Below are 26,104 nucleotides of genomic sequence, written 5' to 3' on the forward strand. Positions count from 1 at the left end.
TTCAACTTCCATAAATTTTCATGTTAGTAAAAGCCATACATTATGATAACACAAAGATGATTTTCAAATTGAGATAAATATATTTCCATATAATTTACTGATTTTGTAATTCAACTGTCTCATCTTATGAACTTAAAAATACAATCCAAAGAAAAGATCTACATATTTCACCAGACTCACAAGAGTGTCCATGGCACACAAAAAAATGTGAAGAAATAACATCAAAGGAAGTTACAGAGCTCATATATCAGTGAAACAGAAGAACCTGACTGTGCTCTCAACAGGAGTATAGAAACCATTCTAGTACAAGGAGACTCGAGGATTCAAATTGAACAACAATGTTTAAATTGCAACACAATCATCATATTTTTAATTATAATATGAAAGGAAATACATTCAAAACAAAGCAGTATATATATAGGGAGTGCTTGCTTTTTTAATTGTAATGGGTTTTACACATGTGACCACCAGATTCTATCAAAGAAGGTATAATCCAAATACATTGTTATATCAACAAAAATGTTATATGGATTGGTACCTGAGATGACAGTAGATTACAATCAATAAACAGTCCTTTTCCAGTTCTGTAACGTTGTATAAGGCCAGCCATAATGGCCCCATATGCAAACAGGCCAGTGGCAAGATCAGTCATGGCCACTCCTGGACGTACAGGATCTCCATCCTGATTTGAGGAGTGAATGAGAAAAACAGAAATTGAGTATTGATTGATCTTATATTTCTCAAACATTCTATAGCTTAATAAGAGAATTATATTATAGCATGCATATCTACATGAGTACACACATACATACACATAAATAAATGCAACAGATTAGTTTTGAGGATATCAGCTGTGTATATTTACTACTGTATTTTTCAAGAGGCATACAAGACAACCTAAACCAAGTCAAATGAAACAAACAAAAAAAATCTTTACAAACACATTTGAAATTCCTTTTTAATGTATTTTACTTAAATAAAAATAAATGAATTTTTGGATCGTAATTTAATCATGTTAATATTCTAGGAAAGAGTTAAAACAGTTTTTCTCCTGTTGGATGAAATGCTATTTTAGAAAAGAAACAGCAGGAGGAGGAGGAGGGAGAGAAGGAGGAAAACAACCTGGTTTAATTTTCTTATGATCATGATAATAGCTGGCAAATACCCTAATGGCATATGCTTTTTAAAAAGACACATAATGACACATATGTGTGAAAATATCATAATGAAACCCATCACTTTAAGTATTAACTTTTAAATTAATTTTAAATTTTGATTTTAAAAGAGATTAAGGAAGCCTCTTAATGCTTACATGTATTTCTGAAGAAATTTATAAATAGTAATATCATGTTAGAACCAAAGACTTATGAAATCCCCCCCAAAAAAAACCAATTTAACCACTAAAATTTTACTGTGACTAGTAATAATAGTTTTAAATAACTTCAAAAAGTTGTAACTACAGCACTTAGGACATACCCTTTTCAGGCATGGAGGCCCAACTTAAGCAGTCAATGATTCCATTTAACTCTTGACCACATCCCTACCCAGGAAGCTTATATTAACCACTCCTAACTCAACACTAACTACTCTGGCAAAACCACTCATCTCTACAAGGCACATCTGCTCCCTTCTCTAGAAAGACACAAGATTGGTGCTACCAACTACACATTATCTTCACCTAAGAATTACCCCCTCTTCAGAGAAGTGTGCTAGACCCATACCAGCAACAGCACTTATTACCTGAGGAAAGTCTAAGGCATTTCCACCATGGTCCAGAAGATTAAATGTAAAGATCTTCCAACTCTGCAGAAGCTTTGCTTCTGAATTTAGAAATTGTACTTAGCTTGAGCAGAGCCAGCTATTTCTGATATTCAATTTCAACATTTAAACTGAATTGCCTAAAGACTGAACCCTAAATAAGCCCCATATAATAGAATGTAAAAATACAACTTGAAACACGTCTTTAATAAAACACAGGTGAGCATTCCTTCCATAATAAGAAATAATATCTAACCCCAGATAAGGAGGACCCACTGCAAATAAATGAACATGAATAACCAAAACAATAAGACTTTATGAAAAAATATTTCTCCCATACTAATGTCCCTGAGAAATGTTACTTAGATGATATACAAGAGAATGTTGTCAAAATACCAATTTGGGACTTAATGGGATTGCAAAATTTCTGTAAGGATAAGGACACTGTCAAGAAAACAAAACAGCAGACAACAGAGTAGGAGAAGATCTTTACCAACCCCACATCAGATAGAGGCCTAATATCCAAGGAATACAAAGTACTCAAGAAGCTAGACACCTGAAATCAAAAAACCCTATAAAAATGGGGTACAGAGCTAGACAAAATGTTATCAATTGAGGAATATTGAATGGTGGAGAAGCATCTAACGAAATGCTCCACATCCTTAGCCATCAGGGAAATGCAAATCAAAACAACCCTGAGATTCCACCTCACACCAGTCAGATTGGCCAAGATCCAAAACTCAGATGACAACAGATGCTGGCGAGGATGTGGAGAAAGAGAAACACTTCTCCACTGCTGGTGGGGTTGTAAACTGATACAACCACTCTGGAAATCAGTCTGGCGGTTCCTCAGAAAAATGGACATAGTATTATCTGAAGACCCAGTTATTCCACTTCTGGGCATTTATCCCAGAGACACTCCAACTTACAACAAAGATACATGCACCACAATGTTCATTGCAACTCTATTTATAAAAGCCAGAAGCTGGAAAGAACCCAGGTGTCCTTCAGTAGATAAATGGATACAAAAATTGTGGTATATTTACACAATGGAGTACTACTCAGTTATCAGAAACAATGACTTTATGAAATTCTTAAGAAAATGGATGCATCTAGAGAATATCATCCTGAATGAAGTAACCCAGTCACAAAAGAACAGACATAATATGCAGCCACTGATTATTGGATACTAACCCCCAGAATGCTCTCAACACCCCAGAAACAACCCACAGACTATGTGAAGTTTAATAAAAACAAAGACCAAAAGAAATGAAAAATCATTATGCTTAATCTTTACACACCAAGAAAACTTTGACTATTTCCATATTACATCTTGTTTTACATGTATTCATATACTGTTATGCAAAAATGCTTTTAAAATCTGTACATTTATCTTTTTTAAATAAAGTTGTTCAATTAAAAAAAAGAAAAAAATGCTATTTAGAAGAAGAAGGAGAGGAGGAGGAGGGGGAGGGGGAGATCCAGGTCAAAATATTTTCCTCTTTTGCCTCATCTACTTCGAGAATGAAGACCATTCTCAGCAAACAGATGATTGACATTGCAGAAAATGTCGACATCACTCTGAAGGGGCACACAGCCATTGTGAAGGGCCCCAGGGGAACTCTGTGGAGGAAGTTCAATTACATCAATGTAGAAGCTGGGTCTTCTTGGAAAAATAAAAGGCTTCGTTTTGACAAATGGTTTAACTGAAAGGAACTGGCCACTGTCAGAACCCTCTGCAGTAATGTTCAGAACATGATCAAGGGTGTTAACGCTGGGCTTCTGTTATGAGATGAGGGCTGTGTGTGCTCAGATCCCCATCAACATCGTCATTCAGGAGAATGAGTCTTTGGCTGAAATCCAAAAGATCTTGGGTGAAAAGCACATCTGCAGGTTTCGGATGAGGACAGGTGTTGCTTGTTCTGTCACTCAAGCCCACAAGGATGAATTAAATTTTGAAGAAAATGATATTGAACTTGTTTCAAATTCAGCGGCTCTGATTTAGCAAGCCACAACAGCTAAAAACAAGATATCAGAAAGTTTTTGGATAGCATCTATGTGCCTGAGAAGGGAACCGTGCGGCAGGCTGAGGAGTGAGATCTCAGTTTCCTAGCTCCAGAAACAAGATCCTGATCACAAGTATAATTTGCGGACAATAAAAGACTTATATGTTGAAAAAAAAAAGAAAATATTTTCAATAAAACCATACAAGATGACTTCCCTAATATATAAAGGGAAATTCCTCTCAAGATCTTACCAGCATGGTGAATAACAGAGAGATTCAGAAAAGCACCCAGTGATCAAAATATTGAACATACATAGCAAAGAAAGGATGTTGAAAGTATCAAGATCAAAAGGTCAACTCACAGAGCCAGCCCATAATAATTACAGCCGATTTTGCAACAGAGAAAACAGAACCAAGAAGGGATTAGGACTAATGTTTTATGACTTATGAAAGGTCAAAGATAGCAACCCAAACTACTATATCCAGGGGGATATAGTATGGGAAAGGAAATTTTTCAAAACAAAAGGACCATTAATTCAACTCTACAGAAGAATACTGGGAGAAATACTTAGTTCTAAAGAGAAGGTTAAATGCGCCCAAGAAGGCACAAGGAATGACTAAACAATTTCAGAACACTGAATCAAAAGAGATTGAGTAGATGATCACAGCAGCAACAAAATGACAGAAATCAACACACATTTCAGTAATAATTCTTCTCAATAAACCAATTTCAATTCACCAATAAAGACACACAGACAAGTAGATTGGACCAGAAAACAAGATCCATCCTATTACTGTTTTCAATAAACACCCCTCATGACTAATAATACACAGCACCTTAGGGTAAAAGGAAAGAAAAAGTATTCCTATCAAATGAACTAGGAAATAAGAAAGAGCAATATTCTAATATCTGACAGGACAGACTTCGAAGCAAGACAAATCAGATGAAGAAAGGAGAAACACTATCCTCCTCGATAGAAAAGACCAAGAATAGGATCTAACAATGCTAAACATATATGTACCAAAGATGGTGACAATTTCATAAAAGAAACACTATTAGTCTTAAAACCACAGAAAAAAAATCTCACAACACTAGAAAATGTTTATTCAAAACTCAATTTTAACCAATAACTAGGTTGTCTTAGTTAGGGTTTTACTGTTGTGAATAGACACCTTGACGAAGACAATTCTTCTAAGGACAACATTTAATTGGGGCTGGCTTACAGGTTCCGAGGCTCAGTCCATCATCATCACAGTAGGAGCAAAGTAGTTTGCAGGCAGGGATAGTGCAAAAGAAACTCAGAGTTCTATGTCTGCATTTGGAGGCTGCTAGGAAAATACTGACTTCCAGGCAGCTAACACAAGGGTATTAAGCCCACACATAATGTAACACACCTACTCCAACAAGTCTACACTTCCTAATAGTAGGATTCCCTGGGCCAAATATATACAAACTATCACACAAATTATCTTTAAAAAGGAACTAATAGACTAAAGAGACTCTGAAAATTAATGACACCCTAAAATCATATAGAATATATATGTAATTTTACCCAAACACTAAAGAATACAAATTCTTCTCAGCAGCACTTGGGACTTCCCATAAAATAAGACACAAAACAAATCTCAACAAATGCAGGAAAATTGAAATTATATGCCTCATTCTATCTGAAAACCATACATGACAGAAAGTACACTAATCCATGGAAGTTCAACAACACAAAGCTGAGCCAAAAATGGGTAAAGCAAGAAGGGTATTAACTTTTTTCTATACCTGAATGAAAATGAAAACACAACACACTAAAGTCTATTGTGATGCAATGAAAGTAGTCATAAGAGGGACTTTTATAGCACTATGTTTCAACATCAAAACATTTGAGAGATCTCAAATAAATTACTTAATGATGTAACTAAACGCCATAGAAAAACAAGAACAAGCAACATCCTAAAAAGTAGATGGGGAGAGATAAGAATAGTCAGTCCTGAAATTAATCAGCTAGAAATTAATAAAGAATCAAATAAGGAATTGGTACTCTGGAAATATAACAAGATTGACAAATATTTAGCCAATCTACCCAAAATAAATGATGCAAATTAATAAAATTAGAGATGAAAAGTAATATACCTTAAAAGACTCTAAGAAAATTGAGGCTTATGTGAATGTATTTTAAATTTTTTATATTCCGAAAAAAAAGAGGTAAATTTATTTAAAAAAACAAAACAAAACAAAAAAAAACAAAAAACAAAAACCATGGCCTTTGGCTGCAGCAGGACCACAGACATCAACATGTCCTAAGGTGATTTGCATGGGCCACTCATATCAACTGTAATTTTTGTGTAGGGATGGGACTTGTTTAATTTGCCCCTTCTCAATTAGTATGCTTATTTTGTTTTGCCATTTTTTCTTTCTAGTCTTGTTTAGGTAGCCATATTTTGAAGTATCATGGATATATACCCTATCATTTTATGAAATATAATCTTACAGCAGATTTTCTGGTCCTCCACTCTTATAAAACTACCAGCTCCTCTTGGGCAATGCTCCATGAGCCCAGGTACAGGCACCCCATGATTTGTTGTCCCCTACATTTTCACTAGTTGTAGCTTTCTGCCTAAAAAGAGAAGATTTTTTTAAATCTTCAGTTTTTTAAACAAGTATTTAGAAATCAGTTAAAAATTATTCTACTCTAAAAAACAGTGATGATTGTATGTTCTTGTCTAAGATTCATGACCTCACTAGGTATGAGTAGTTGACTGAGTTTCAGTAACTACTTATACAATAGTGGGCCTTAAATATAACTAAAGAGTTTTTGGTTACTACCAAGGTATGAATGCCAACTTTAAGCCCTAAGAATTATCTTGCTGAGCTAATAAATGTGTTGCACAGACATCCTAGTTAGGTAGGACTTTTGTTTGGTTCCTTCCTTCCCTTACCAGCTAGTATATCAACTTTTAGTACTATGAAAGCTAATCCTCAGACTGAGCTTGAATCTTCTGAGTTCTATGTTTGAACTATGAAGTATATGTAGCAAGAAGGAGTTGCTTTCAACCCCAGGAAAGCAATAATCATAAACTATGCGGGCTTTTTATTTGCTATTTATCTTGTAGGCATAATGTTGACTCTGATAATGAAAAATTTCATTGTAATTATTTTTATGCACGTATAAAATTTTTCTAAACTACTGAGTTTCTATATGTCTTTTTTAGAGGTCTTTGGTGATTCATCCTTCCCCATGCTCCCTATTCTACTTTGCCCTTCTCTCAACCATTTCAGCTTAGTCATTGCCTTTGCACTAAATCCCTAGAAGGACTGGAAAGTGTGATTGAAGTACATTACATAAAATTCCAAAAATAATCAATAAAAATATTCTGTTGGGAGAAAAATAACTACATATAACTGACTGCTGAGAAAGGGAGAATTAGTCACTCTTGAGAATAAACATCCTAATTTGTTATCGAATACCAAGTTGGAAGCCCTAAAATCAAATCCACACAAACAACACTTAACAGATTCAATGGGTTGTGTTTATGTATTTTATAAAATTAACATATATAGAAATTAGATGTTTCTAAAACAATGAAAAAGAGGACATGAATGTAAGAAGTAGTAAATGGGATAAAGAAGTTACAGGACAGGTACTTGGGAAAAGTTTACTAGAGTAAAATGAATGGAGAAAAATGACAGTTATGTTTTATTTGATTTGATTGGTTATATTGCTTATTTACATTTCAAATGTTATCCCCCTTCCTAGTTCCCTCTCCCAAGAAAAAACCTACTCCACCTCCCCTGCTTCCATGACAGTGATCACCCACCCACTCACCTATACATTCCCATACCACAGCCCTATCTTTTTTTTTTTTTTTTTTTTTTTTTTTTGCTGGGGAATCAAGCCTTCACAGGACCAAGGGCTTTCCCTCCCATTGATGCCAGATTGGCCATCCTTCACAACATATACAGATGGAGTCACAGGTCCTTCCATGTATACTCTTTGGTTGGTGGTTTAATCCCTGGAAGCTCTAGGGGGTCTGGTTGATTGATATTGTTGTTCCTCCCATGGGGTTGCAAACACCTTCAGCCCCTTCAGTCTTTTCCCCAACTCCTCTATTGGGGTTCCAGTGCTCATTCCAATGTTTGGAGTCAAGGATTCATATCTGTATTGGTAAAGATCTGACAGAGCCTCTTGGTAGACAAATATATCAGGTTCCTATCAGCAAATACTTCCTAGCATCAGTAAGTGTCTGGGTTTGGTAGCTGCACATAGGATGGACCACAAGGTGGGGCAGTCCCTGGACAGCCCCTCCCTCAGTCTCTGCTCCACTCCTTGTCTATGCATTTCCTTTAGACAGGAGAAATTCTGAGTTAAATTTGTATGAAGGGTGGGGGACCATCCCTCAATTGGTGTCATGCCTACCTAACCTCTGGATAGTGTCTCTACAAGTTCCCTCTCCCCTTTGCTGGGTATTTCACCCAATGTCATCCTCGTTGGGTCCTGGAAGCCTCTTGCTTTTCTGGCATCTGGGATTTCCTGATGGCTACCCTCATTCCCCATCCCTACACACCTATGTTTAATATCCTGACCCTCTGTATATCTTGACTTTCTCCTCCCACACCTAATAGTATCTAACTTTCTTCATCTCGCCCTCCTTCTTCCTCCCAAGTCCCTCTCACCCTTGACCTCCTGTGTTCTGTCCTCCAAGAAGTACTGAGGTACCCACATTTTGGTCTTCCTTTTCCTTGACCTTCATATGATCTGTAAATTGTATCATGGGTATTCCTAGCTTTTTTCTAATATCCACCTATCAATGAGTTCAAACCATATGTGTTCTTTTGTGACTGTGTTACCTCAGGATATTTTCTGGTTCCATTCATTTGCCTAAATATTTCATGAAGTCATTGTTTTTAGTGGATGAATAGAACTCCACTGTGTAAATGTACCACATTTTCTGTATTCATTCTTCTGCTGAAGGACAGCTAGGTTCTTTCCAGTTTCTAGTTATTATAAATAAGGCTGCAGGAACAGACTGAAGCATGTGTCCTTGTTATATGTTGGAGCATCTTTTGGGTATAAGCCCAGGAGTGGTTTAGCTGGGTCCTCAGGTAGGACTATGTTCAATTTTCTGAGGAACTGCCAGATTGGTTTCCAGAGTGGATTTAGAAGTTTGCATTCCCATAAGCAATGGAGGAGTGTTCCTCTTTTTCCACATCCTTGCCAGCATCTGCTGTCATCTGAGTTTTTATCTCTTTCCCCTGTATCCAAGTATTAAAGGCCCTTCCTCAATCTCTCTTCTATTCAATTCAGCATATCTGGCTTTATGTGGAGGTCCTTAATCAACTTGGACTTGAGCTTTCTACAAGGAAATAAAAATGAACCAATTTGCATTCTTCTACATTCTGAACCACCACCATTTGTTGAAAATTATGTCTTTTTTTTCCATTGGATGGTTTTAGCTTCTTTGTGAAAGCTTAAGTGACCATACATGTATGGGTTCATTTCTGGGTCTTCAATTCTGTTCCATTGATCTACTCGCCTGTCATCTGAATTCTTCTTCGATTTCTTTCATCAGGGATTTGAGGTTCTGGTCATACAGATCTTTCACGTGTTTGATTAGAGTAACACCAAAAAATTTTATATCGTTGTTTCTATTGTCAAGAGTGTTGTTTACTTAATTCCTTTCTCAGCCCTTTTATTCACTTAGTAGAGGAAGGCTACTAATTTTTATTGTTAATTTTATATCTAGCCACTTTGCTCAAGGAGTTTATCAGATATAGGAGCTCTCCAGTAGAATTTTCAGGATCACTTATGCATACTATCCAATAATCTGCAAACAGTGATATCTCTATTTCCTCCCTCCAAATCTGTATCCCTTTGACCTTCTTTTGTTATCTAATTTCTCTGGCAAGAATTTGAGTACTATATTGAATAGGTAGGGGGAGAGTGGACAGCCTTGTCTCATCCCTGATTTTAATGGATCGTTTTGAGTTTTTCTCCATTTAGTTTGATGTTGGCTACTAGGTTGCTTTATATTGCTATTATAATATTAGGTATGAGCATTGAACTACTGGTTGCTCCAATACTTTTAGCATGAATGGGTGTTATATTTTGTAAAAGGCTTTTTCAGCATCTAGTGAGATGATTTTTTTCCCTTTGAGTTTGCTTATATAGTTGATTACCTTGATTGATTTTCATACATTGAACTATACCCATATTCCTGTGATGAAGCTTACTTGATTATGGTGGATGACCATTTTGATGTTTCTTGGATTTGGTTGCAAGAATTTTATTGAATACTTTTTGCAAAAATATCCATAAAAGAAATTTGTCGAAAGTTCCCATTCTTTCTTGGTCTTTGTGTGGTTTAGGTATCAGTGTAACTACAGCTTCATAGAAAGAACTGGACAGTGTTACTTCTGCTTATGTTTTTGGTTTGAGAAGTATTGAAAATAGATCTTCTGTGAAGATCTGATACAATTCTGCAGTAAAACTATTTGGCCCTGAGCTTATTTTAAATAGGAGGGTTTTTTTATGACTATTTCTATTTCTTTAGGAATTATAGGCTGTTTGGTTAGCTTATATGATCCTGATTTAACTTTGCTACCTGGTATCTGTCTAATGGAAATCATCCATTTCATCCATGTTTCCAGTTTTGTTGAGTATAGACTTTTGTAGTAGAATCTGAATTTTTTTTTAATTTCCTCAGTTTCTGTTGTTATGTCTCCCTATTTGTTACTAATTTTGTTAATTTGGATACTGTTTCTATGCCCTCAGGTTAGTCAGGCTACAGGTTTATCTGTCTATCTTAGTTATCTCAAAGAACCAGCTCCTGGTTTTGTTGATTCTTTGTTTATTTTTTCTTTTTTATTACAACTTGGTTGATTTTAGCTTTGAGTTTCATTAATTCCTGTCATTCACTCCTTTTGGGTGTATTTGCTTCTTTTTGTTCTAGAGCTTTCAGATGTGTTGTCAAGCTGCTGGTATATGCTCTCTCCAGTTTTTGTTTTGTTTTGTTTTGTTTTTGGAAGCCCTCAAAGCTGAGTTTTCCTCTTAGCACTGCTTTCATTATGTGCCATAAGTTTGGATATTTTGTGCCTTCATTTTCATTAAATTCTAAAAGGTCTTTAATTACTATATTTTGTCCTTGACGAAGTCATCATTGAGTAGAGCATTTTTCAGCTTCTATGTGTATGTGGGCTTTCTGTTATTTTTGTGGCTATTGAAGACCAGCCTTAGTCTATAGGGAACTGATAGAATGCATGGGATTATTTCAATCTTCTTGTATCTTTTGAGGCCTATTTTGTGACCAACTATATGGTCAATTTTGGAGAAGGTACCATGAGGTGCTGAGAAGAAGATATATTTTGTTTTAGGATGAAATGCTCTATAGATATCTGTTAAATCCATTTGGTTCATAACTACTGTTAGTTTCACTTGTCTCTGTTCAGTTTTTGTTACCATTATGAGAGTGGGGTGTTGAAGTCTCCCACTATTATTGTGTGTGATGCAATATATGCTTTGAGCTTTAGTAGAGTTTCTTTTATGAATGTGGGTGCCCTTGTATTTGGAGCATAAATATTCAGAATTGAGAGTTCATCTTGATAGACTTTTTCTGTGATGAGTAAAAAGCATCCTTCCTTATCTTTTTAATAACTTTTAGTTGAAAATCTATTTTACTCAATATTAGAATAGCTACTCCAACTTTTTTCATGGGACCATTTGCTTGAAAAGTTTTTTTCCAGGCTTTTACTCTGAAGTAGTGTCTGTCTTTGTTACTGAGGTGTGTTCCTATATTCAGCAAAATGCTGGGTCCTGTTTATGCATCCAATCTGATAGTCTATGTCTTTTTATTGGGGAATTTAATTCATTGGGGTTATTAGACATTAAGGAATAGTGATTATTAATTTCTGTTATTTTGGTTGCTAGAGGTGGCATTGTGTTTGTTTGGCTATCTTCTTTGGGGTTTGTTGAAAGAAAATTACTTTCTTGCTTTTTGTAGAGTGTAGTTTCCCTCCTTGTGTTAGAGTTTTTCATCTATTAACCTTCGTAGAGCTGGATTTTTGAAATGATGTTGTGTAAATTTGGTTTTGTCATAGAATATCTTGGGTTCTCCACCTAATAATTGAGGGTTTTGCTCAATATAGTAGCCTGGGCTGGTATTTCTATTCTCTTAGGGTCAGTATGACAAATGTCCAGGATCTTCTAACTTTCATAGTCTCTGTTGAGGAGTCTTGTGTAATTCTGACAGTTCTGCCTTTAATGTTACTTGGTCTTTTTCCCTTACACTTTTTAATGTTCTTTGCTTTGTGCATTTGATGTTTTTACTATTATGTGACAGAAGGAATTTATTTTCTGGTCCAATATATTTGGAGTTCTGTAGGCTTCTTGTATGTTCATGGGCATTTCTTTCTTTAAGTTAGCAAGTTTTTATCTATAATTTTGCTGAAGATATAATTTTAAGTTGAGAATCTTCACTCTCTTCTATACCTATTATCCTTAGGTTTGGTCTTTTCATTGTGTTTGGATTTCCTGGATAAGTTGAGTTAGAAGCTTTTTGCATTTTGCATTTTTTTTTTTTTTACTATTGTGTCAATGTTTTCTAGGGTATCTTCTTCCTCTTGAGATTCTCTCTTCTATCTCTTTTATTCTGTTAGTAATGCTTGCATATATGACTTATGATCTCTTTCCTAAGTTTTCTATCTCCAGGTTTGTCTCTCTTTGTGATTTCTTTGTTGTTTCTATTTCCATTTTAAAATCCTGAATGATTGTGTTCAATTCCTTCATCTGTTTGGTTGTATTTTCCTGTAATTCTTTAAGGGATTTTTCTGTGTTCTCTTTAAGGACTTCTACTTATTTACCTGTGTTCTCCTGTATGTCTTTAATTTATGTCCTTCTTAAAGTCCTCCATCATCATCCTGAGATGTGATTTTGAATTTGAATCTTGCTTTTCAAGTGTGTTGGGGTATCTAGGACTTGCTGTGGTAGGAGAACTGGGTTCTGATGATGCCATGTAGCCCTGGTTTCTCTTGCTTAGGTTCTTGTGCTTGTCCCTTACATTCTGTTTATCTCTGGTGTTAGCTAGTCTTGCTGTCTCTGACTGGAGTTTGTCCCTTCTACGGTCCTTTGAGCCTGTGATCTTAAGAGTGAGAGCACTCCCAGGAGACCAGCTCTCTCCAGTGGGATTTGGGTATGGAGGGCTATGAAATAGTCTTAGGTCTGGGAACAGATGTTGACAGCAAGAATCCTGTCCCAGGCTGCTCTGTGGCTCCTGTGCTATTGGAGCAAAAGTGGGGTATCAGCTGTGGGCCTATGGATAAAGAGCATTCCTGGGAGACCAGATCAACCAGGGCAGGACTTGGTTAAGGAGGGCTGCAGGACAACCTCAGCTCTGGAGCACACATGGAAATAGAAAGCAACAATTTCAATTCCTAAAAAAAAAATTGAACTTTTTTGAGTCGAACTTTACTTGTGAAAAAATTACAGACAACAACTGACTTGTAGAACCCCATAAAGCTAAAATATTTCTTCAGAACTGATAAAACAATTAAGTGAAAAGAAAGCCCATAGAGAAAAGAAGAATATTTTCCAGCTATATATCTGACAGAAGAATAATATTCAGAATATTATAATAAATTTAAGAGAGTAAAAAACAAACAATCCATTCAAATCCAAATGCAGAGTTCTCAAAGGAAGAATATAGATTGCTAAGAAATGTTTCAAAATATGTTCATTGACCTTAACAATGAAAGAAATACAAATCAAAACAAATTTAAGATGTCATGCCACTGCAGTCAGAATTGGCAAAGATTAAGAAACAATCAACAGAAAGCACCAGGAAGGATGTACGGAAAGGGGAACACTCATTGTTGATAGAATTGACTGTTGATAGAATTGCAAACTGGTACATCCAGTTTGGAAATTAATACAAAAGTCTCTCAAATGCTAAAAATAAATCTCCCATATGACCCAGATATACCATTTCTAGACACACACTGAAAGGGCTCAACAGGTTTGTCACTGCTTTAATCACAATAACCAGGAAACTGAAACAGCCCAAACATTCTTCAACTGATGAACGAGTAATGAAACTGTGGTTCAGAGACACTATAAAGTATTATTCAGCCATAAGAAAAAAATGAAATCATGAAATTTATAAGGAAACATATAGAACTAAAAAAATATTACATTGACAAAAGGTAAACCAAATAACAAAAGTGGCAAGCGTCCTCTCTTATATGTGTTTCCTTGTTTCAAATCTTCAGATGTGAGTATATTACCTAGAGTAACCACAGAAACCAAGAAAGTAAAACTGCTACCATTACAGGGAGGGCACTAGAGAAAGGAACACAGTATAGGGATGATTTAAAAATGGAAATGCGGAATTAGTTGGGGAAGCTGGTAAGGAGGTCAAGAGGAAAAAAAGAACTAAAAGTATGAATAAGAATGTTAAAAACTCATAGAATTCATATTTTTATTTACCTAAAATCACATTAAATATATACGTAAGTGTGTACATGTGTGCGTGTGTGTTTGCTTATGGAAAAGAGGGTATGAGTGAGAACAGCAAATGAGGAAAATCAACAAAAATAAATTATTATGAAAATGACAATGAAATACATTGCATTGTAAGATAATTAGAAAGTAATCTTTAAACGTGACCAGGCAGAGCAAACACTATGTAGCTACACTGTTAGAACGCAGAACAGTTCACCAGTGCAACCACAGACATCTTTACCTCCTTCGTTTTAACTCATAGTTTTAACTTTTGTTAAAAACTGGTAGGTCCCAAATGTTTTCACTTATTTCCAACTGAGGTTTTTTTTAATTTTTTTTAATTTAAAAGCACTCACAATAATGATATCTTTACCAAATGAGAGTCCAGGGACTGAACAAAGACAGATATGTCCATTCTCTGTTCTCTCAACGAACAAAAAGAAAATCAATCCCTTCCTTATTTGAAGAAAGGGCTATATACATTCTTTTCCTGTGACTAAAAATGAAACATCAGAAGACAGAAGTACAAAGGTCCTTGTATCTTAAAACATTAAAACCTCATAGCTGCTTTGAATTAAATATAAGATTTAAAGGAGGTCACTCTGCCTCAGTTTATCTAAGCCCTGCAGTGATCCCTTTAGTATTAACTAAAGAAAAGTAACTAAGAGGAGGAACTCCTGCTGTAAGTGACTGCCAGTCTATTTGTTTTGAAATGGGTGGTTTTTTGCCTTTACCTACTAGGCTTTCATACTGTGCTTTGGTATTATGTCATATTTCCCCCAAAAGTCTGCTCTGATCTAATCCAAAATATTTGAACACCTATATTTGTTTAGAAATTTGGCAATACACTATCAATGAAGAGGAATAATTCAGACTGTAGTACATGTGGCAAATGAGACAAAATTATATCTGTCACTTTAAATAATAAATTTTCAAATACTTGAATACTTAGAATATTCTAGATGAAAAGTATCTATGTATATTTACTAAACACAGGCAGAAATGGACATCTATCATCTAATAGCCATTCTCTTTCATAAAAGAAAATTTCTAAGTCACACAACGCTGACTTAGAATAGTAGTCTAAATAATAAAAAAACATATCAAAAGAAGTTTATCACATGATATTAATAAAAATAGATTGCTCTTTTTCATAAAGTCATATTGGCATTTAAGTTTCAGCTCATTTATACTAACCACACTTATACTGTATTTTAAAAGTCATTCTCGCCCAGATCAACAGCCAATAACCCCCACATGCTACAGCCTGTTGCCTCCCAGGAGGCCTACAAACCAAACATAGAGACCCCATCCCCACCCAGCACCAGCTCCACTTTCCTTCTGGTCTGCTTTCCCAAACACATCAGATCATCAATCTCATACCCTCCCACACCCTACAGCCTGTGTGCCTCCCAGGAGGTCTGCAGTAACCAAGGACACAGCCTGCCTGCCTCCTAGGAGGTCCACAGTAACTAGGGAAACAGGAGGCCCGCTCTAACCAGAGACAACACTGCCTGCCTCCAAGGAGACCTACTCTAACCCATGTCTCAGAGCTCTACCTGCCTCCAAGAACACAAGCTCCAGTCAGAGACACCCAGGCCAGTTAACACCAGAGATAACCAAATGGAGCCAGAAGCAAGCACAAGATCATAAGCAACAGAATCCAGTGTAATTTGGTACCACTAGAACCCAGTTCTACCCCAGCAAGCCTAGATACCCTAAAACTCCTGAAAAACAAGATAATAATCTAAAACCCATCTCACAAAGATGAGAGGCCATTAAAGAGGATGTAAAGAAATCCCTTAAAGAGATATAGGAAAATACAGGGAAACGGGTAGAAGCGGTTAAAGAGGAAACAAAAAAAATCCCTTGAAGAAACAGAAAAAATACAATCAAGTAGGTAAAGAAAAATGAACAAAATAGTCCAAGAACTAAAAATGGAAATAGAAACAATAAAAACACAAAGGGAGGCAACCCTGAAGATTGACAACTTAGGTAGAGACCAGGAGCTACAGATGCAAGCATCACCAACAGAATACCAGAGATAGAAGAGAAACTCTCAGACTTGGAAGATACCATAGAAAATATTGACACAAGAGTCAAAGAAAGTATACTTTGTATACATTTTATACAAAGTATAAAAAGCTCCTAACCCAAAATATCTAGGAAATTCAGGACACAATGAAAAGATCAAACCTAAGAATAATAGGAATAGAAGAGGGTGAATAACCTCATGTCGAAGGGCCAAAAAACATCTTCAACAAAATCTTACAAAAAAACTTCCTTAACCTAAAGAAAGAGATGACCAAATGTACAAGACATCTACAGAACTCCAAATAGATTGGACCAGAAAAGAAAATCCTCTTGACACATAATAATGAAAACACTAAATGAACAGATCAAAGAAAGAATATTACAAGCTTTAAGGAGAAAAAGCAAAATAACATATAAAGGAAGATCTATCAGAACTATACCTACTTCTTAACACAGGCTAGAAAAGCCAGAAGTTCATCGACAGATGTAATCCAGACCCTATGAAAAAAATAAACGCCAGTCCAGAATAACATAACCAACAAAAGTTTCAGTCACTATGGATGGAGAAACCAAGATATCCTATGACAAAACCAAAGTTTAAAAATATCTTTCTACTAGTCCAGCCCTACAGAGGACACTGGAACAAAATCTCCAACACAAAGGAGGTAACCACACCCAAGAAAATAGAAGAAATTAAACATTTCACAACAAACAAAAAGAAGAAAACTATACACACATAATACCACTTCTAGCAACAACAACAACAATAAAACAAAACAAAACAAAACAAAAATAATAAAGTAACAATCATCTGTCTTTAACATCTCTCAACATCAATGTAATTGATTCCGCAATGAAAAGATACAAGCTAACAGCCTGGATATGTAATCAGGATAAAGCATTTTGCTGCATGCAAGAAACACACCTCAGTGACAAAGACAGACACTACCTCAGAGTAAAAGGCTAGAAAACACTTTTCCAAGCATATAGTCCCAAGAAACAAGATGGAGTTGCCATGTTAATATCCAATAAAATAGACTTTCAACCAAAAGTTATTAAATGAGATGGGAAAGGACTTTTCATACTCATCGAAGGAAAAATCCATCAAGAGGAAGTCTCAATTCTGATGCCCCAAATGCAAGGGAACCCACTTTCATAAAAGAAATTTTACTGAAGTGCAAAAAAAAAAATAAAAAAAACAGCAGAAAGCCCGTATACTCATGAAACTGAGACAACTCTCTGTTCAATAACTTAGTCAGGGGAGAAAGAAAGAAAGAAATCAAAGCCTTTATAGAGTTTAATGATAATGAAGACACATCATACCCATATTGTGAGACACAATGAAAGCAATGATAAGAGGAAATTCAGTAGTACTAAGTACCTTTAAAGAAATTGTAAAGATCCCATACAAGCAATTTTGCATCACTCCTGAAAGCTCTAGAACAGAAAGAAATAAATGCATCTAAGTGGAGTTGAAGGCAGGAAATAGTCAAACTCAGGGCTGAAGTCAGTTAGAAATAAAGAGAATGATACAAAGAATCAACAAAACCAAGAGCTGGTTCTTTGAGAATATCAACAAGATAAACAAACCCTTAGCAAAACTAACTAAAGGGCACAAGAACAGTATCCAAAATAACAAAATCAGAAGTGAAAAAGCAGATATAACAACAGAACTTGAGAAAATTCAAAGTATCACCAGAACCTACTACAAAAGTCTATACTCTACAAAACTGGAAAGTCTAGAAGAAATGGATGATTCTCTAGAGAAATACCGTGCACCAAAGTTAAATCAAGACCAGAGAACTATTAGAGCTGGTAAACATCTTTATCAAAGTGGCAAGATATAAACTTATCTGAAAGAAATCAGTAGCCTTCCTTTATATAAATAATACATAGGCTGAGAAAAAAATAGAAAAGAAACAACACCTTTCACAATAGCCACAAAAATTTTAAAATACCTTAGTGTAACTCTTACCAAGCAAGTGAAAGATCTGTACAAGACCTTCAAATCCCTGAAAAAGAGACATTGAAAAGGACCTAAGAATATTAAAAGATCTCCCATACTCATGGATTGGTCAGACTAACATAGTGAAAATGGCTATGCTTCCAAATGCAATGCACATCAAAATTCCAACACAATTCTTTACAGACATGGAAAGAACAATTCTCAATTTCATCTAGAATAACAAAAACCCAGGATAGCCAAAACAATTCACAACAATAAAAGAACTTCTGGGGGAATCACCAATCCCTGACCTCAAGCTGTATTACAGAGCAATAGTGACAAAAACTGCATGGTATTGGTGCAGAGACAAACAGGTTAATCAATGGAATATAATTGAAGACTCAGAAATAAACCCACACACCTATGGAAAAAATATACAAAGAAGTCAAGAAGCTAACCTCCAAAAAAAACAAATAACCAAATTTTAAAATGGGGTAGAAAACTAACCAGAGAATTCACAACAGAGGATTCTTGAATGGTGAGAAGCACTTTTTAAAAAATGTCCAAACTCCTAAGTGATCAGAGAAATGGAAAATCAAAACAACCCGGAGATTCCACCTCAAACCAATCAGAATAGCTAAGATCAAAAAAATCAAGGGGACAACACATGCCAGCAAGAATGTGGAGAAAGAAAATCATTCCTCCATTACTGGTAGGATTACAAACTGGTACAAATTCTCTGAAAATCAATCTAGCTGTTCCTCAAAAATAATTGTAAATAGTTCTACCTGAAGACCCAGTTATGCCACTACTGGACATATACAAAAAAAAAAAAAAAAAAAAAAAAAAGATACCACAAGGACATGTTTTATAGCAACTTTATTTGTAATAGGCTGAAGCAGGCAACAACCCAGATGTCCCTCAGTGGAATAATGGATACAGAAAATGTGGTTCATTTACATAATAGAATATTACACAAATAATCAAAATGAGGGCATCATGGATTTTGCAGGCAAATGGATGGAACTGGAAAATATCATCCTGACTTAACTCAGACCCAACACAACATGCATGGCACCTACTCACTGATAAGTGGATATTAGCCAAAAAATATAGAACACCTAGGCTAAAACCTACAGACACCTTAACAATTGTAATGAGCCCAAGTGAGGAGGTTTCGATCCACTTAGAAGGAGGAAGGAAATAATCATGGGAAGCATAGAAAGAGAATGATCTGGGTATGAGCAGGGAGTGGGGAAAAGGGGGAACAAGATCTGATATGGGGGAACAGGAGAGAAACCCAGAGGGCCAACAGAATGAACAGAAGCAAGCAGCCTCTTTAGGGGGTGTAGGTGGGGTGGCCCTCTAGAAAGTACCAGACTCTCAGGATTCAAGGGGGGTGACCTTAACCAAAATGCTCAACATTGGGGAGAGAGAACTCGAAGAGTCTACCTCCAGTAGATAGACAGGGCCTCAAGTAGAGGGACTGAGTTACTAACACTCAAAATTTCTGATCCACAATTTTTTTCTGTCTAAAAGAAGAGCAGGAACAAAAATGGAGAATCGACTGAAGGAAACGTGGCCCAATGAATGTTGCAATTTGGGATCAATCTCATGGGGGGCAAGGGTCACCAAGTCCTGACACTATTACTGATGCTATGATATATTTACAGACAGCAGCCTGGCACGGCTGTCTTCTGTGGGGCCCTACCAGCAGCTGACTGAGACAGATGCAGATACTTAAACCCAACCAGTGGGCTGAAGTCAGAGACCCCTATGGTTGAATTAGGTGAAGGATTGAAGAAACTGAGGGGGAAGACCAGCAGTCTCAAGTAACCTAGACCCCAGGGAGCTCCAGAGACTAAGTCACCCATCAGGAGCATACAGTTCAGTCCAAGGCTTCTGGCAAATAGATAACAGAGGTCTGCCTGGCCGGCCTCCGTTGGAGAAAATGTACTTAATCCTCTAGAGACTTGAGGCCCCATCGAAGGGGGAGGCCTAGTGCAGGGGGAGCAACCTCTCAAATGCAAGGGGGGAGAGGAATGGAATGAGGCACTGTGGGAGGGGGACCAAAAGAGGGGCAACGACTGGAATAAAATAATTTTTTAAAAGTCATTCTCTTTCCCTGGTTTCTTCCTAAAATTAATTCTACCCTAACTTGGTGAGATAGATTGTGGAAAATATGAGAAATAAATAAGAAGAATCTAAGAATACCTACCTCAGGTCCTGTGATGTGCATCAGACCAGACATAGCAGAGGCAACAGCATCATAACCTGCTCTGTGAGACATGGGCCCTGTCTGGCCATAACCTGCAACAAGAAGAACAAGTCTTCAGTGCTAGGTGGGGTGTGGCAGTGCGCTAAAACCACTCACCTCCAAAAGACTGCAGCACTGCTCCCACTGTATCTGTGCGAGCCTGGATAGAAGCAGTAAGGATTAACTATAAACTATGGAATGCAAAAGCCTACTAAGCTGCTGGCCTCAGTCTGCCCTCGGGGGTATTTCGTCTGGGCTTTGGAGCAGTTTGAAATGATTTTTATTTAGTTGACAATTTAAAAATAAAATGAAATAAAAAGAACAGCACATAAGAAATAATTTCAGGATTTCCTTTAAAGGTAGTGTGCCCCTTTAGTCCCAGCACCTGGGAGGCAAAGAGAGGTGGATCTGAGTTCAAGGCCAGCCTGGTCTTCAGAGCGAGTTCCAGAACAGCCAGGGCTACAGAGAAACCTCCTCTCAGGTAAAAAGGGGGGTTCAAAAATATATTCAATGTTAGCCCATATTCTCCCATGGTAGCACACCAAGCTGAGTCACAGCTCCCCCTTTGCATGGAGTTCTCTCTTCTTAGGCCTCCTTCCTGTTCAGCTTGCTCCAAATCCTCGCTAGACACTACCTACTCTTCTCTGTAACCGAACAAAAATGAAGCAAAATGTATTTGCCAAGATTAGGTTTGTGTGGTCTTTCAACTAAGTAAACTAGTTATAGGGGATGGATTTTAAAGCTGGACATAGTTTAGGAATGGCGGTGCACGCGTGCCTGCAATCCTAGCACTCAGGAGACTGAAAAAGGAGGACCCAGAGAATGACGCTAGCCTAAACTATGCTAAACTATGCTGCTCAACCCTGTCCTAAAAAAATAAAATAAAATAAAACTATTAATAGAAAAAGGAAAAAGAAAAAGAAAAACTTACTGACAAGTAAAAATAAAGCAGCCACTTTATTTTCGAAGAGAAAAAAAAAAAATAATAGCCATATATAAAGCAAGGTGCTACCTTTTTTTTTTCTTTCTGACTATTTTTATTAGGAAAAGAAAACAAAAATCAAGAGAACATGGAGAATCGTTTCTCCTACTGTTTTTTAATCTTGGTACTTGTCGTTTAATCCTAAAGGTTCTATCAGCTGTGGGATTCCAGATCCAAATTCCATTTATTAGGCAGGTAATGCAAACACGAAGAGTTCTGGTGGTGTATCTTTTAAAATACTCTGCCTTATAAGTATGTAGCAAGGGACCCCTGGGGGACTTGCTTTGCCAGAAATAGGGAACGTGTTATATTGGTTCCCCCTTCGCTCCAGTCCACTGATTGGATGTCTTTTTAGCAAAAAGACTTCCCTTAGTGACCAGTTAAAGAAAGCAGCCAACATCACATTTTTTTCCCATTATGCGATTTGTGTTAATAGCGTTTATCCTCAAAGATACGTGGTAAGCTGGTTTCTTGATTAGTTGTCCCATCCAGGCTGAAATGTGACCTGTATGGATATTTTCACTCTGATTGACTTCTGTGTCCTCAGACTCTAGTATAATGTTTGATAACATTTAGTGAAAGAATACTCATTACTCAAAACATAGTCATTTTTATCATGATCAATCTATAAACTGAACAAGAAGCAAAGATGTGTTCATATGGTCTAATCAGCAATTAATCTACCCAGACTTGTTTGCTACCAAAATGGTCTCTATTAGAAACAAAATTCTCATATGAATAAAAATTTTAAAATCTACACATGAAACATGGAGTAATATTAAGATATTATTAAAATAGTTGAAGATTTAAAGATAGTTTTATCCTTGCCTATTTGTTTTCCTGGGTCTTGAAACATGAACTTCCTCTATTGGTCCACCTTGAACTCTAAGCCTTCCTGCCTCAACACTTCCCTGAGTGCCGGGATTACAAGTGTGTATGTACCAAAAGGCATGGTTAACATCCCTTATCACTAATGACAGAGAATGTGCCATATGTCTCCTTGTGTTTTATTATTCAAATTTTAAACACAAAGAGAGCAAATTTGTAATAAACCTGTCACCTAATTTCGATTATCATTTATCTATAGACAATCTTTCCAGTGTATGTATCTTACAGTTATTACTGCTATCTTCCAGGTACTACTACTATTACTACTGCTGTTATGAAAGAAAACATAATACAATTTAAAACTTGAGTGCCCTGATTCAGGTAAACAGTTGTTTTCCCTTAATTTCAAAGACAAAGCTTATAATTTATAAACAACTACTATTTAAACTTTTTTTTAACACAAAAAGGGACTATGATGAGATCCTGATAACAGAAGAAGTAAAGTCAGAAGCTGCCATGCAGAAATCTGGGAAGTTCCCCCAAGCTTTAGTGAATGGATGTCAGTCTGTTTCTGCACGTGGTACACTAGACCGGGCTTACAGTCTTCACTGCCACGTTTTCCAAGCCACAGGTACTTGCCAGCACAGAACAGGGCACAGAAGCCGAACTAAGCTGCTGGCACACAGAAGGACCAGTGCTTGGTAAATCACCTTGAGCTCAACAGGCGTCACAAGAAGGATGAGGATTCCATGAGCCCAGTGTGTGCATCTGGCCAGGAGCCCACATCCCTCAAGTGACAAGCTAAGGCCTCTCACCAGCAGCTCGGCTCTAAATGAATTCTTCTACATAAGCTTGCACGGAAATACACTCAGGAGAAAATCAGTTACAAAATAAAAGCACATCATGACAGGTGCCTTGTGATATAAATTCTCTTTATGTTCAGCTTATAACGTGAAGCTCAAACACCCTAAACTTTAAATTGCGACTTCCAAGTGTTTTCCAGTAAAGAAATCTGTAAATGCTCTCACTGGAGATAGAAGGCACAATGAAAAAGAGAGTAAACTTCAGAGCTGAAAAGAAGAATCCATATTCAAATTAGGATCCTGACAACTATTAAATCTTCAGCAATTCATTTAATTCCTGTGATACTCAATGATGATACTAATATTTATCTCACATTTACTTCAAAATTCAATGTGATTGCACAGCAAAAGCAAAGTGAATTTTATATTGAGCATTAAATACATATTAATCAATAAATACATATTAGTCAGCACACCAAGAATACATTAGCTTACATTCTTCTATATAATATTTATAATATCATAAAAAAAGGTATGTCAAGGTATGTCAAAGTATTAAGAGTAGAAATCCCAAGTATTAAAATTAAAAATAAGTTGTCTAAAAACCATTAAAATATAGAAAACTTTTTACAGCTGAAACATAGCACTGCTCATTAAACAGAAGAACGTGGTAATAATAGTATTATATAGTAAAGCTGGGTACGGTGGTGTACATCTTTAATCCCAGCATTTGGGAGACAAAGAGGTAGGCCAATCTCTGTGAGCTTGAGGCTATCCTGGTCTACAAGTGAGTTCCCAAATTAGCTAAGACTACATAGAGAGACCCTGTGTCAAAAAAAATGAATATTCATGTTTGTATACATGTGATTGTAAGCAAAATTTATTCTGTCTTCTCACCTAATACTTAACTATTTAAATGCTATTAGTAATACCAACAGTTTTGAGAACTGTATTGACAATTAGATTGATCTGTTAGTAATGTGAAAACTGGAATTATCTGTTGAAAAATTAACTGAGTATGAAATACAAACAGTTGGGGTTGCTTGTTTTATTTTTATCTTTCCTGTTTCAAAAACAACAGCGCTTATGATCCAAAGTTAACAGAAAAAAAAAAATCTACAAGTTCTTTCTGTTGAAATTAAGTGGGTAAGGAAAATTTAAGGAGAGTGTAGAGAAGCAGAGACATGCTGTTCTCTCCCTCCTCTCATCTCCTCTCCTCTCCTCTCTCTCTCTCCCTACCTCCCTCCCTCCCTTCCCACCTCCCTCCCTTCTTTTCTCCCCTACCTTTCCACTCACTTTCACTGTGAGGGACAAGCTCGCCATCTCGTGGCTTCTGTGAACACTGACTACACAGCTGAGACACCAAGAGTACGCTCCTGGATTCCCTTGCTTTACTTTTCCTCCCAGTAGTGCCTTGCCCGTGTCTTCCTTCAATACCCTCTCTACCAATGCTGATCATTTGGGGGAAGCACAAATCCCTTTGACAAACTGATGAGAGGCTGTGCACTCATCCCAGAATAGTGGAAATGAATAGATGCTGCTCAGAGAACCCATTCCTGTGCTGTGCTGGGTCAGGCTCTACATCTTAGTGGCACCAAATGCTTAGATACACCTGCTCCAAACCTAGAGAGCCTCACTTCTCAGGACAGCTCTCCTGACAGAGACCAGCCTAAAGGGAGTTTGAGGATTCTAAGTAACCAAGGGCTTCAGAGTGGGGCTTTAGCCTGATGGTGCTAAAAGGAAAGAGAACAAAATAAAGCATAGGAGGTATTATAGCAGAGCTGAGATGTGGACTCAAATCTGTGTTCTTAAATCCAAAAATGTTCATTTTACTTATGCCTTCATTGGCATCTCCATCCAAAAGTCCAAAGTCCCACCAGATACCAACACTGTTTCTCTTCCGAGAGTCACTATCTCATTTAATGGAAAACGCATCTCAGCCTATATATGATCAAGGGACCTGAGTTTCCATAAACTCTTGTCTTTTACTGTGTTCATGTCCAGCTGATCAATAATTCCTGGTTGATTATTTGACCTGCCAGATACCTCCCACATCTATCTAAGCTTATTTACTGCTCACCTGCCTCAGTTTACTCTTCATGTGATACAAGGAGCTTCCAAAAATCTGACAAGATGTTTTTCATACTAAGATTCTTAAAGTAATAATATTCCTCGACATGACACATTGGGTTCTTTATGATGGAGCTCTTTCTATTGAAATTGATGGAGCCACTCACCACTCCACACATCTGTTAGCCACGCCCCAAAACAGTTTATATTCAGTATAGTTGTTCTCTAAACATGGATGGCTCTTTAACTCCTCTGGACCTCTGTTGGACCTACTTTACACATCATCCCCTTCTTCACTGTCTGCAGTCTGATTCCCTCTGAGACACAGAGCAGTGGCAGGCACTTAATAACAAGGAAGGAAGACATTTCAGAAAAGAGTACGCCTGTGCCAGCGGTGACTATAAAAACAAAATATAAATAGCTTAATACAACTAGATAGCTAACACTGATATCCTAAAAGCTGCAGAAATTCTGACAATAGGCCATCGCCTGGAAGAACGAAGGTAATAAAATATTTTGTGATGGATAATTAAAGTATGTCAAACGTATAAAAATTTTTTGCACTTTGCTTTTCTCGGCTGTTTTTTTATATAGTACAGAGAGTTAAAAGATGATAGGGACTGAAGACAGCTCTCCAGGTACCTTTCATGAGAGCCTCATGACTTAGGTTCTTAGAACCCAAGCCTGCTATGGCAGTGTGCGTTTATAATCCCAGCATTCCTCCTGTGATGTGGGAGGCAGAGAGCAGGCAGAAAGCTCACAGGCCAGCTAGCCTGGAATAGACCGTACACAGAAAATATAAGGTAAATGAATAGGTGAAGAACTGACTCCAAATTTGCCCTCTGTCCTCCACGTGATCGCTATCGCACAAAGTCCTACACAACACACCACATACACACACACTTCTTAAGTTAAAATATGAATAAAGACTTGGTATT

General features: G+C 36.8%; 1 protein-coding gene across 9 annotated transcripts in view; it reads right to left on the minus strand.

Moving 5' to 3' along the window:
* The window catches only part of SUGCT (succinyl-CoA:glutarate-CoA transferase), a 714,452-nt gene that overhangs the window by 599,160 nt on the left and 89,188 nt on the right, over positions 1-26,104 (minus strand). For all 9 annotated transcript variants that reach the window (XM_080918398.1, XM_080918397.1, XM_080918396.1 and 6 more), the window contains 2 exons: positions 20,445-20,536; positions 539-682 (listed from right to left, as the gene is read on the minus strand). In XM_080918398.1, coding sequence (XP_080774524.1) covers positions 539-682; positions 20,445-20,536 — 236 coding nt within the window. The remainder of the gene's footprint in view (positions 1-538; positions 683-20,444; positions 20,537-26,104) is intronic.

Source organism: Micromys minutus, assembly GCF_963924665.1.
Source record: "Micromys minutus genome assembly, chromosome: 6".
Classification (NCBI taxonomy): Eukaryota; Metazoa; Chordata; class Mammalia; order Rodentia; family Muridae; genus Micromys; species Micromys minutus.